General features: G+C 45.8%; 1 protein-coding gene and 1 non-coding gene across 2 annotated transcripts; one reads left to right on the forward strand and one right to left on the reverse strand.

The window, feature by feature from the left end:
- Positions 1-2,593: 2,593 nt before the first annotated feature.
- LOC133891338 (small nucleolar RNA Z247) lies at positions 2,594-2,732 on the reverse strand. The gene has a single exon (XR_009904185.1). It is a non-coding gene; the product is annotated as a small nucleolar RNA Z247 (small nucleolar RNA).
- A 1,243-nt stretch (positions 2,733-3,975) lies between these two features.
- On the forward strand, positions 3,976-5,352 carry LOC133925428 (myb-related protein 308-like). The gene is made up of 2 exons (XM_062371362.1): positions 3,976-4,558; positions 4,683-5,352. Exons 1-2 carry the CDS (start codon positions 3,993-3,995, stop codon positions 5,218-5,220), a joined length of 1,104 nt encoding a protein of 367 aa, XP_062227346.1. The 5' UTR covers positions 3,976-3,992; the 3' UTR covers positions 5,221-5,352.
- The last annotated feature ends 6,665 nt before the right edge of the window (positions 5,353-12,017 follow it).

Here is a 12,017-nt window from a genome sequence, read left to right on the forward strand (position 1 = left end):
ACAAAGACAAGTTCTTGTAATTTGCTTGTCAGCCGAGAGTGCCATGCTCTTGGAGCCTGTTTTAATCCATATAGAGCTTTCTTGAGATGACAAATATAATTGGATGGCTTGTTTAGATCTTCATAGCCTGGTGGTTGTTTCATATAAACCTCTTCTTCAAGAATACCATGCAAAAATGCATTTTGTATATCAATTTGACGTAGACTCCAACCCTGTGAAACTGCAAGAGACAGTATAATTCGAACTGTTGCTGGCTTGACAACAGGGCTGTAAGTATCTAGATAGTCCAAACCATATCGCTGTTTAAACCCCTTTGCAACCAGCCTGGCTTTAAATCTGTCGATTGTCCCATCTGCCTTTCTTTTCACTTTGTATACCCAGCGACTGTCAATCAGATTTATCCCCTTCTTGGGTGGCACCAGCTCCCAAGTTTCATTTTTCATCAGTGCAGTGTACTCATCATTCATAGCTTGGCGCCAATTGGGGCTTGCAAGAGCTTGCTGTAGATTGTCGGGTTCAGTTTCAGTTTCTGAACCTGAAACTGAACACTGCTGTTTTGTGAGACCTGCTCCAGTGGTTGCTGTCGCTGCTGCAAACTTATTTCTTTTCTCTGAATATCGGATTGTCCCATCTGTGAACTGCTTGGGCTGGACAATATTATCACGTAGTCTAGTTCTCATTGGGTGTAATCTTTCTCCCTCGGCTACTGGAACACTTTCAGAACTGCCTCCCTCAGTTGACTGATTTGTATTGGCTTCAGTTTCATTTTCAGTCGGTCCTAACAGACTGTGGACTGCACCTGACCCTACAGAAGGTGAACTTGCACTAGAGAGATCATAGTTAGCTTCAGGATTAGTTTGTCCATTACTCACACTAGCATTAGTATCTACTGGTTCAATATTTTCATGCAAATCACGAGAGACAAGAGAAAGTTCTGAATATCTGGCAACAACAGGTAGGACAGTAGGCTGATTGGAGGAATTAAGCACATGAACACTTGTGGTGGATTGATTCGTGAAAGGAAACACATTCTCATCGAACACAACATCACGAGAAATATAAACACGTCCAGTGGAAGGATCAAAGCATTTGTAGCCCTTGTGAGACGCGCTATAACCAATGAACACACACTGCCTTGTTCTAAAGTTCAATTTTTTGGGATTATATGGCCTCAAATTAGGCCAGCAAGCACAACCGAACACACGCAGTGAAGTGTAGTCTGGTTCAAGGTTGAGCAGCTTGTGAAAAGGTGTGTCATGACCAATAGTTCGAGTGGGCATTCTATTAATTAAATAGGAAGCAGTGTTGAAAGCTTCATCCCAAAAGCGCAAGGGCATGCGTGATTGTGCAAGAAGAGACAGGCCAGTTTCAACGATGTGCCTGTGCTTCCTTTCTATAGTTCCGTTTTGTTGGTGTGTATGTGGGCATGAAATACGATGTTCAATCCCAGTGTGCTTGAAGTATTTGTGTAGACGGTGGTACTAACCACCCCAGTCAGATTGGACAGAACGGATTTTGGCACCGAGCAGGTTTTCAACGTTTTTTTGGAATTGAAGGAACACCGATTCAACATCAGACTTATTTCTCAGAAAATAAACCCACACATATTTACTGAAATCATCAACAAATGAAACATAGTACTTGGAATTATTAACTGAAGAAATAGCAGGTCCCCACACATCGGTGTGAACAATTTGCAAAGGTGCTGTAGATTCATGAGATGAAGAATTAAAAGGAAGTTGATGGGCTTTTCCTTGTTGGCAGGCATCACAAACCAAGGCAGGAGAAGCACTATTGTTTACAGCAATGTTATTCCTACGAAGGATCTGAAGAACAATTTGTGAAGCTGGATGTCCAAGGCGTCGATGCCACTGCTCCTGTGTGGTTTTGGCAGAGAACATGGCCTGACTGGTCTGTTTATTTGGAAGAACATAAAGGCCATTCCTACACTTGCCTCTGAGAAGAATGGTTCTGGTTGCTAGGTCCTTGACAAAAAAAGAATTTGGATGAAATTCAACAAGAGCATTATTATCAAAGGCCAATTTTCGAACAGAGATCAAGTGTTTGGTGATTTTGGGAGCACAAAGGACATGATTCAGATGCAAAGGACGAATTGAACCAGCAATACTAGTGTGTCCAATATGAGTAATGGGCAAACCTGCTCCATTGGCGACCTGAATTTGATCACCTCCTGTGTAGCGCTCCTTCAAGGACAATCGATCCATCTCACCGGTGATGTGATCAGTTGCTGCTGTGTCGATGTACCAGTTCGGGTCGATGGAGTAGCTGTTGCTGTTGGCGACGGCTGCTGCAACTTTGGTTGTGTCTCCTGACTGATAATTGTGATCAAAACGGTGCCAGCATCGAGAGGCATCATGGCCCTTTTTGTCACAAACTTGACACACCACCTCATGAGATTGGCCACCTTGGTTAGCTTGATTGAAGCGCCCACTGCTTTGGCCTCGAAAACGACCTCCGCCGCGAAATTGTCCTCGCCCACCACGGCCCCTGCCACCACCACGTCCAGAACCACTTTTGTTGACAGCATTAGCAGAGGATACCTGGACAATGGTATTGTTGTGCTCCATGCGCATCTCAAAGCTGAGCATGTGCGCATAGACATCACTAATGGAGTAGGAATCAGGGCGCGTGGTGATGCTGGTGACGAGCGAGTCGTAGTCGGGGCCCAGACCGCGCAACATGTACGCGATCAGTTCTTCATCTTCGAGCGGCTTCCCGACGGCGGAGAGAGTGTCGGCGAGACGCTTGACCTTGCGGTAATAGTCAGCGACGGAGAGCTCTCCCTTGTGGATCGTAGAGAGCTGCATGCGGATTTGCATGATCCGCGCGCGCGAGCTTGACGCATACATCTTCTCCAGCGTTCGCCAGACGTCGCGCGATGTTGTCATGTTGACGACGGTCCCGAGCACCTCCTCAGTAATGGAGGAAAGAATGGCGCTCAGAACAAACTGGTCTTGATGATACCAGTGGGTGTATTCCGGGTTGACGACGATGCTGCGGCCGCCTCCTTCTTCGGTAGGCTCAACGGCGATGGTCTGACTGGGGCAGGCGATGGAACCATCGACATAGCCCATGAGACCTTGGCTCTTCAAATAGGGCCGAAGCTGCGCCACCCATAGCAGGTAATTCTCCTGCGTTAGCTTCATATTCACCATGTGATTGAACGACGGCGTTGGCAAGATGCCAGGAAGAGAGGAGGACGATGAAGTGGCTGTGGTGTTGGAGCTGAAGCTGGCCATGGCGGAAGCTCGGAATTAGATCGAGGCTCTGGTACCATGTGAAAGTTTGTAATCTAGAGGAATAGATGAGCCAAACGCACCGATCCTCGATGGGATCATGATGTATATATATCGTAGTACAGGCTTACACGAATGGACGCCCGGCAAGAGCGGCAACAGACTGACGCGGTCACCACGGTGCATACGCGGTTACCACGACGCAATCCTAGCGAAAGCTACGCTCCTCCATTCAGAGATTACATGCACATGCAAGCGTCCAACGGCAGCTAGCGATGCATATAGCACCTGAGTAGTACAAAATCTAACACTGCTAAGTTAGCTAACCACCAAGAAAAAAAATGCCTCAACTGGAAGAGAAAGGTAGGAAAAGAGAAACAAGTACAACTACAAGGAGTTGTGTAACTACCAAACTACACCAACAAGAATTAGCCTAGTACTGGCACATCTATAGTTGGCCCGAATTTCGGCCACTAAATTGGTAATCCAAATTTCAGTTTGGCTTCGCTTTGATAATTGGTTTGCAACTAATACGAGCGCTACGTGGTATTCGGAAGAGGAATTCTTTCTTGAAGACTTGAAAGGACATCGGTTAGGTGCAGGGACATTATTCAAAAGAGTTCCTTAATTTGTTACCTGTCTGACTAGAAAATAATTTCTTCGTGATGTTTGTCTACTTCACTCTTAAATAGTTGCCGTGTTAATGGTTTGATTGGAATCCATCGAGAACTTATAATGTGCCATAGCCTATCCTTGCTTTATCGAGTGCACCATGCCACCAAGTACAACGAAGCAGCTAGCCCACACAGGCCGAATGAGGGAGAAATCAGAAAAAAGAAAGGGGTAAAATCCAGCCTCGGTCTCCTAGCACGCACCGGCTGGCTCCCATATATACGCGCTCCTTTGCCCCTCTTCGTTCTCCCCTGTTACAACCAACGCTCAAACTCCAGGCGAGCTCGAGCTCAGGCGTCCGCCAAGAAACACCTGCTCGCGAGAACTGAAGAGCGCGGCAGAGCAGTAGGAGGAGGAAGAGCAGGCATGGGGAGGTCGCCGTGCTGCGAGAAGGCGCACACCAACAAGGGTGCGTGGACCAAGGAGGAGGACCAGCGCCTGATCGCCTACATCAAGGCGCGCGGCGAGGGCTGCTGGCGCTCGCTGCCCAAGGCCGCGGGGCTCCTCCGCTGCGGCAAGAGCTGCCGCCTCCGCTGGATGAACTACCTCCGCCCGGACCTCAAGCGCGGCAACTTCACTGACGACGACGACGAGCTCATCATCAAGCTCCACGCACTGCTCGGCAACAAGTAAGCAGCATGCCGCGCCACATGTTCGATTTGCTCTTTCTTCCTCGATCCCGTTCCATCCTGCGTGCCCTCGTGAAATTGCGGTGGGGTAGCGATTGATTGGGCTGTCGCGTCGATCGTGCAGATGGTCGTTGATCGCGGGGCAGCTGCCCGGCCGGACGGACAACGAGATCAAGAACTACTGGAACACGCATATCAGGCGCAAGCTCCTCAGCCGCGGCATCGACCCGCAGACGCACCGCCCGCTCAGCGGCGGCAGCGCCGCCGCGGGCAGCGGGCTAACGACGTCCAGCACCGCCGGCTTCCCGTCACAGTCCCCGGCGCCCAGGCTCGCGCGCCCGGCCATCACCGTCCCGACCAATGTGATGTTCGCCGCCGCCGCCGCGAGGCCAACGCCGTCGGATGACGGCCACAGCAGCAGCGGCGGGAGCACGGACGCGCCGCGGTGCCCCGACCTGAACCTGGACCTGTCCATGGGTCTGCCCTGCTCGCCGCCCAAGACGCCGGCCACCGCGTCGACGCCCACGTCGCAGCAGCAACGGACAACCATTTGTCTGTGCTACCATCTTGGCGTCCGCAGCGGCGAGGTCTGCAGCTGCAAGACCGCGTCGCCGCCGGCGTTTCGGTTTCTCAGGCCACTAGAGGAGGGCCAGTACATATAGGCATGAAAGTACCGTAGGCAGACACCAGAAAATCTGTAAAAACAACAAAAGAGAGTTTGCAATGGAAATGACCGATGTGGATGATTAGTTTGATTCCCCATGGTTGCCATTTATTCAAAATCGATTGATTTGTGTGTGTTTTTAATTTAGCGTAGGGTCATCGCTGGGAGGTATATAGTGGTTTGCGCATCCGATTCGGGCTTCTGCTTGTCATTTGTGCAAAAAAAATTGCTATAGGATACCTTTGAAGTGTGGTATTTGCTATAGTACATGATTTTTTTTATTTAGTTGATAGATGTCGTTACTATGATGTAATCTGCTATAGGGCATCGTATTTATTATAATAGTATTGTTGTCTGAAAGGTGCGAGAATTATTGTGAAAATAACGCTCAGTGTCCTTTAACTAAGTTCTGAGTTAGATCCATGTCTGATAGAGTCAGACAACAAGTAGGCCGAGCCGACTTTATCCTCCTGATATCTAATCCCCAAATCAAACTTATTGCCACTCTCCTTGTTGTCGCAACCAAGAAATGTGCAGTCTTCGCCCACCGCAACCAAGATATCTCAGTGACAGCGTGCAAGGAGGATGGCCCTGCCCGTTCCCCATCGATTGCGGAGCGTGGACTCGCCTTCCAAGCCACCGAGCCTCAAATGGACGCTTGTCGAGTAAGCAGATCCCTCCTTGTCCTTCTTTAGATTCAGAAGTGTAGTAAGCAGAGCTCATTTTCTCGTTTGTACTGTTCATTTTGTTTATACAATGCATATCGCTTAAGATGGATTCGAACTCTACTTGTAAAGTTGCTCTTAGAATCGTAACTTATGTAGAGTGGATGAGTGATGGTTAGTAGGATTATTATGTGACAAACAATATTAATTGTAGTATGAGCAAGGGACTAGAGGTAGATATGTTGTATGGCCTCTAGAGTGCGTCGGTGTTGTCGAGGGGGACAAGTACGAACCTGATGCAGACGACTGGGAGCAAGAGACCGTCGGTGTTGCATTCATCATTGCCTGCTCGCCGCCGTCTTCCACTCTCGACGTCGCTGGTCAAGGTGGGGAGATACGAGGAGAGGATGACAATGGTGCAACTAGAGAGCATTGGGTGAAATTGAACCACGAACGATATGACTCATTGAGCCAGCAAACAAGGGTATTCATATCTTTTTCACAACGATTCTACCTACTCTCATACCCAACAATATTATTATAATGGGTGTAGTGTCCTATAATAAATTACCACAGAAGAACAATGTCCACTAGCTAAATAAAAAAAATCGTGTCCCACAGTAAAGGCCACACTTCAAGCGTGTCCGGTAGAAAATTTTCCCTAATTATTTCTGCAATGACATGAAATTCTGAATGCGATGTTGTAGTGGTAGTTAACTAACCAACCTAGGTAGGTTGACATGTAAAAGGACAGGAAGCAAATACCACATGTCAAAGATCACGTCACGAGGTGGAGTTACATCAGAGGAACCGCTTAATGGAAAATCACTTCAAACACAAGATAAGCATGCTGCCCACCTCACTATGTGAAAAACAAACAAAAGAGATATGAAATTAATGACATATCGTAATATGATCTATTACTTATGACCAGTCCATCAGTGACGGGTCATCCTAGAGAGTCATTAGTGACATGTCAAGTTGTGACCCGTCACTAATGATCAGTTTGATAAAACAAAACCGGTGACGAAATTTTAATAAATCAGTTATTAGATATACTAGTCAATCAGTTTCCTATCATAACTTACTTAATTTTTTGCTTATATATTAAATATGTACATAGCATGATGCTATAATTTTTTGTTTTTATTTTATTTTTCTCTTATTTTTTTCTCACCTCAGCAGCACTTAGATTATGAACTATTGTACATTTATGCTCAAGTTTGTTATAAGGGGTGGCAGCTATGGACACAAATACACATTTCAAAAACAGTGCGGAAGCTTTAGAAGGCGAGAACTCAATCTTCCATACTATTTTTTCCCCTCGAAAAATTTGGCCAAACCTGATGATATAAAAAAAAATCAAAATCGAAGTTCGTATACAAAATATGTCTATTTTACTGAAGGTCACTCCGAGTCACCAATCAAATTACAATTAAAAAAAACAGTCATAAGTGACGGATCATAAATGTGATACATCACTTATGACGATGTTAAAAGGATAAAATATCTAGCTTCCTTCAAAACGCAGGTAAGGGTGTGGTGGTAATGGATAATGCACGCGAGCGGAGGTCACGAGTTTAATTCCTAAATATGTAAAATAGCGTGTGACATGTAACGAGTGTTGATGGCCCCTACATTGGGATGGTTCCGGTGAAAATTTATTTTTTTGATTTTTTTATGTCCAAAAATAAAAAACGTTCATTAATTATAAGTGACAGGTCATAACTGTGATCCATTATTTATAATTTTTTGTAAATAACATGTCACAATTATAACTCTTCACTTCTGATCTTTATTATTGACGGGTCAAATTGTGATCCGTTATCAATAATCTTATTGGTGATGGATACTTATTCATCACTTACGACTTAGTCATCAATAACGTGTTTAGATGACGGATGCTAATCATTATGCACCCGTCATTTATGTCTTTTTTCACGTAGTGGCTGTTGTCCGGGCAAATCAAAGTCTCTTCTAAATTCGTGGTCACTTGATTTTCGTGATGTAAGAAACACATTATACATTTTTTTTTCTTCGACACTATGGTTGGATTCCTAAATAGTTCTGTATGACTTAAGTAGTTTCATGTAAAATGGTTACGGTATTGTTGTGAAATCCATGTACCGATGCTTTCTTCACAAAAAAAAATAAATTCACTAATGTTTGCATTTTATTTGAAGTCCATTCTCAGTGTTCATTGTAGGCGGCCGTGAATTGGATTGTGGAGGTTGGTGGTTTGGCGTCATACATCGGAGGTTTGCTTTCGGTGAAGGTGCATTTACAAAAATAGCGAGGTGGGCAAATATGTACAACATGACTGTGATTATCTGGAACTGTTGGCTAGACTGCAGTTACCTGGAACTTTTGAGCTTTGTCCAGTACCACTTGCCAGTCTGAAAATTCTCAACCTGTTGTCAAACCACAAACAAGAGTTTCTTGCAGGTAAGTTCGACGTGGGAATGGATAAATTTTGCTAAGACTGAGCCCAACTAATAATCTACGGGTAGTCTGCGCTGGTGCCAATGATTTTTTTAAAGCTTTTGACATGTTAGTCCGTATAGCACGCTAGAACTGCATCTGAAGGTTCGTGAGAGAAGTTCTAGCGTGACATCTGAAGCACAGAGAAGGTTAGGTAACGAGCCCCCATCTTTTAATTCCATGGATGTTTATAAGGTCAATGCTCGTTTCATCTGCCATCATTTTTGACGCAAGAATATTTGAAGTCTGACACTAGTTTCATAACTACTGAATCAGAAAAGGTCAGAAAGATAAATTATGACTCATGCCCGTTGGTCTCCCGTTCTGACCAGTCAGCTGTACCATGTTGTTACCCGCTGAACTTTACCTAGCTTGTTGCATGATGAGCACACCAACAATTTGCCAAACTAGTGCGTTCTTGGAGCCTACAATGTGAAGTGCAGGTGGAATACATCACGACTTTTTTAACCATGGTCTTTCTACGTACAAGTAATCGAGTCGACAAGAGTTTACACATGCATCTCAAGATTTTTTTTAGAAAAAGAGGCAAGCGTTTGCATGACCTAGAACAAAAAATATTACACAGGATGGAATTTCTTTTTGACGGGGGCCAAATTTCCTCTCTGAGTTCCGTACCTGTGGGGATGCAAAACACAAGTTGCTTGTCACCGATTAATTGGGGATGCAAACTGTTCCTCTTGCTAGGTTTTCTTTTTTCCATGCTCATCTCCTTAGCAATGGCAGCGACAGATTCCGTTACCAGTTATTTCACGAACAAGTCCCTCTACCAAACCGCTTCTCCCACTTCCGCCGGGCGCTTACCATTGCCAGTTTGCCACGAAGCTCGGCAGTAGCTCACGCTTCTAACCCGCCCGTGCCCGTTGGACATCTCGGTTGCTTGCGCGGTGCGGTCTCCCCTCGCCGCCGTGGTCGCGTCGCGTCTCGCGAGCCGTGCCTGCCACCGTGTGGACATTCCAAGGACCGTGCCGTGGGAATTGGAGCAAAAAGCCGTGGTGCGGGCTGGCGTGGACACATTGCGCGAGAACACGAGGGGGGATTGATCCGATCCGTCGACCTAGTACCTACCAAAGCCGCTCCATGTTCTCACCACGGAACTCTAGCTCGAATGAATCTGAATTTGCATATACCACGCCGCTGAAAAAGTTTCTCACGGCGTGAAGGATTCACCGGGTTCGCAGGGCCACGCAGCCTCGGACCCGTAGGGGTCGCACCTAGTTGAGTTGATACCCTGGGGACTAGTCCAATCATCATTAGATAACTACAAGATACATGTCGCTTTTTTGCTTGTTTTGCTACGGTTACATGATAGATACTTCGATCCAATCGCTCACGCCTTCACGGGAGGAGTTCGTGTACTGTTACAACAAACGACGAGTTTGTGACGCTGCTGCAACCAAGTCATGGAGAACCTACATGTTGGTGGACTTTTGGCGCCGATGGCCGTGATCTCCGGGTCGTGATTGGATTCGTAGACCCCCCCCCCCCCCCCCCGACGCTGCGGTTCTGTAACTGGAAAAACGACCACATGGCACACGAAAGAGAATAGCTTAACAGTGCTCGAGAAAACGCCGTGGGTCATGTGAGGCCGTCAAACTAATCCCGATTACGAAGAGATCTTCGGTATGAATTAGGCGTTGATGTCGTCGTTGTATCGGTAGTGATATGAACTGCTAACAACAAAACTGATCAGAAATTTAAATGCTTAGCGAAGCCTATCTGTCCTTGTTTAGGCATACGGTTGATGGTTTGGCCAAGAAAGCTGGACCCGGTGATGTTGCTTCCGGACCGGTGCCACAACAGCGAAGTAGCCATCACGCACTTAGAAAGGTGCCTGTCCGATCGTGCAGCATTTGCTTCCCTGATGGATAAATCTCACCCCTGCCCAATGTTAGTAGCACATGAAAGCATATAGCTAGAAAGAGATTTGTTGTCAGAAACATATTTGTCGGTGGAGTAGCACAGGCGCTTTTCTAAAAATCGCTTCACTAAACTGATGGAGTTAAGCATCTTATCAGTAGTTATAGTTTGAAAACGCCCCGCATCCAATCTTTCTGATTCAGGGCCAATCTCTGTCATGTTAATCACCAGAAAAAAAAAACAAGGAATCAGGGCTTAGAAAAACTTGAAGTTCAAGTACAGGTTTCGATGGTTCAATCAGCAGCGCTGGTTCTGGTGTTCCACGTCACCGCTTTGTTTGGTGGCGTTGGTCTGCTGATCTATCAGGGAAACGAATATGGTAGCCGGTGCTCGATCATATGCTTTTGTGCGTGCTGGAGTTGATCAGAGTTGAGGTTGCGCTCGTCTGCACGCATCTCTTGCTGCGTATCAAAGTTCGGAGCCCTTTCGTTTTGTTTTGGCGAATCGTATGTGTCCCACAGACGTCCTGAAAATGGTCGGAATCTAGGTTGGATAGTGTCTTTCTTAGTTACTCTTTAGAATCCTTTTTAAAAACAGGGTTGTAATCACCGACGTTGCTTTAATATAATATGCGCCCTGTTCGTTTTTTTTTTTTTAAATAACTCATTCTCCTGTGAGATTGAACCCGGTTGGCTTGGCCAAACCCTGGTCATACCTACTATTTTGTCCAAACAGTGTGTGAGCTATGGCAGGCCATAATATAGCAGCAGCCTGTTCTATTCCTCTGCAGCTTTAGGGTATGTGACTTTGCAACAGCTCTTCTCAGAAGTTGCAGCATTTTTTAGTGATGACCAGCAGTGAGTAATGGCACACAGCAACAGACGGAATATTAGCTACTCCGTAAGTGTTGAAACTTAATGCAGCTAGCATTTCGGATGGAGCATAAGTTAGGTCATGTGCTTTTAACACGGGCAGAGACTGAATCCAGGCTAATCCGCACTTCTCCAGGTGTCTGACATGTTCTTAGTCACTTCTCATTGATACTAGTTCTTTCCTGTCTTGCATCCTCAAACTAGACAAATGGAAATAGGAGTAACTAATAAGATTAACCTGTTTTATTCTCTTCTTTCAATCCAACATGGCAAAATTGTGTTATCAATGTTATGGACTCTCAATTGTTCTTTTTTTTTGGAGACAAAGACATCGAGAATTCGAGATAGAATGTATGCTCAGTTTTTAATCCTAAACGTAAGATGTACGGATTTTCAAATGCAATTCTCTTTCTCCTGTGCTCTTTTAGAGAAGCAAACGAGTGGTCACTCTGGAACCTATAAATAAGTAAATAACGTGGAGTGTGCAACAGCCAAGTGTTAGTTTTTTTGCTTTACCTAAGCAATTTTGTTAACACACTACATGACCTAAAAGGTCGCTGATGCATTTGCAAACTGGGCTTTGTCAAGACAATCAATGGAGCAGATGTACAAGTCAGCGAGTGATCAGCTTGCAGGCTGCTGCATTTAACCGGAGCTGTAAATTCCGACCTGCAGCAGCGCAGTAATGCAGTTCTGAAGAAGATACTGTGTGGATCATACCAGATCCTCCTTGGACGGTGCCTTGCCATTTGGATCATAGTAGCTCGATGCTATCTGTTCATGACAAGCACAGCGTTGTGTTGCATCAGTGACAAGCATGCAATCAACACACGCGGAAGTGGCCCGGGGCTGCGAAGACGCTGAAATGGTTTGATGAACTGCAAGTGCTGCAGGAAAAG

Source organism: Phragmites australis, chromosome 1 (assembly GCF_958298935.1).
Source record: "Phragmites australis chromosome 1, lpPhrAust1.1, whole genome shotgun sequence".
Taxonomy (NCBI): domain Eukaryota; kingdom Viridiplantae; phylum Streptophyta; class Magnoliopsida; order Poales; family Poaceae; genus Phragmites; species Phragmites australis.

Excerpts from the sequence above, each read along its gene's own strand:
- LOC133925428 (XM_062371362.1), top strand. The coding sequence starts at position 3,993 with ATGTGCCATAGCCTATCCTTGCTTTATCGAGTGCACCATGCCACCAAG. Across the intron at positions 4,559-4,682 it reads CACGCACTGCTCGGCAACAA|ATGGTCGTTGATCGCGGGGC; the intron begins GTAAGCAGCATG and ends TCGATCGTGCAG.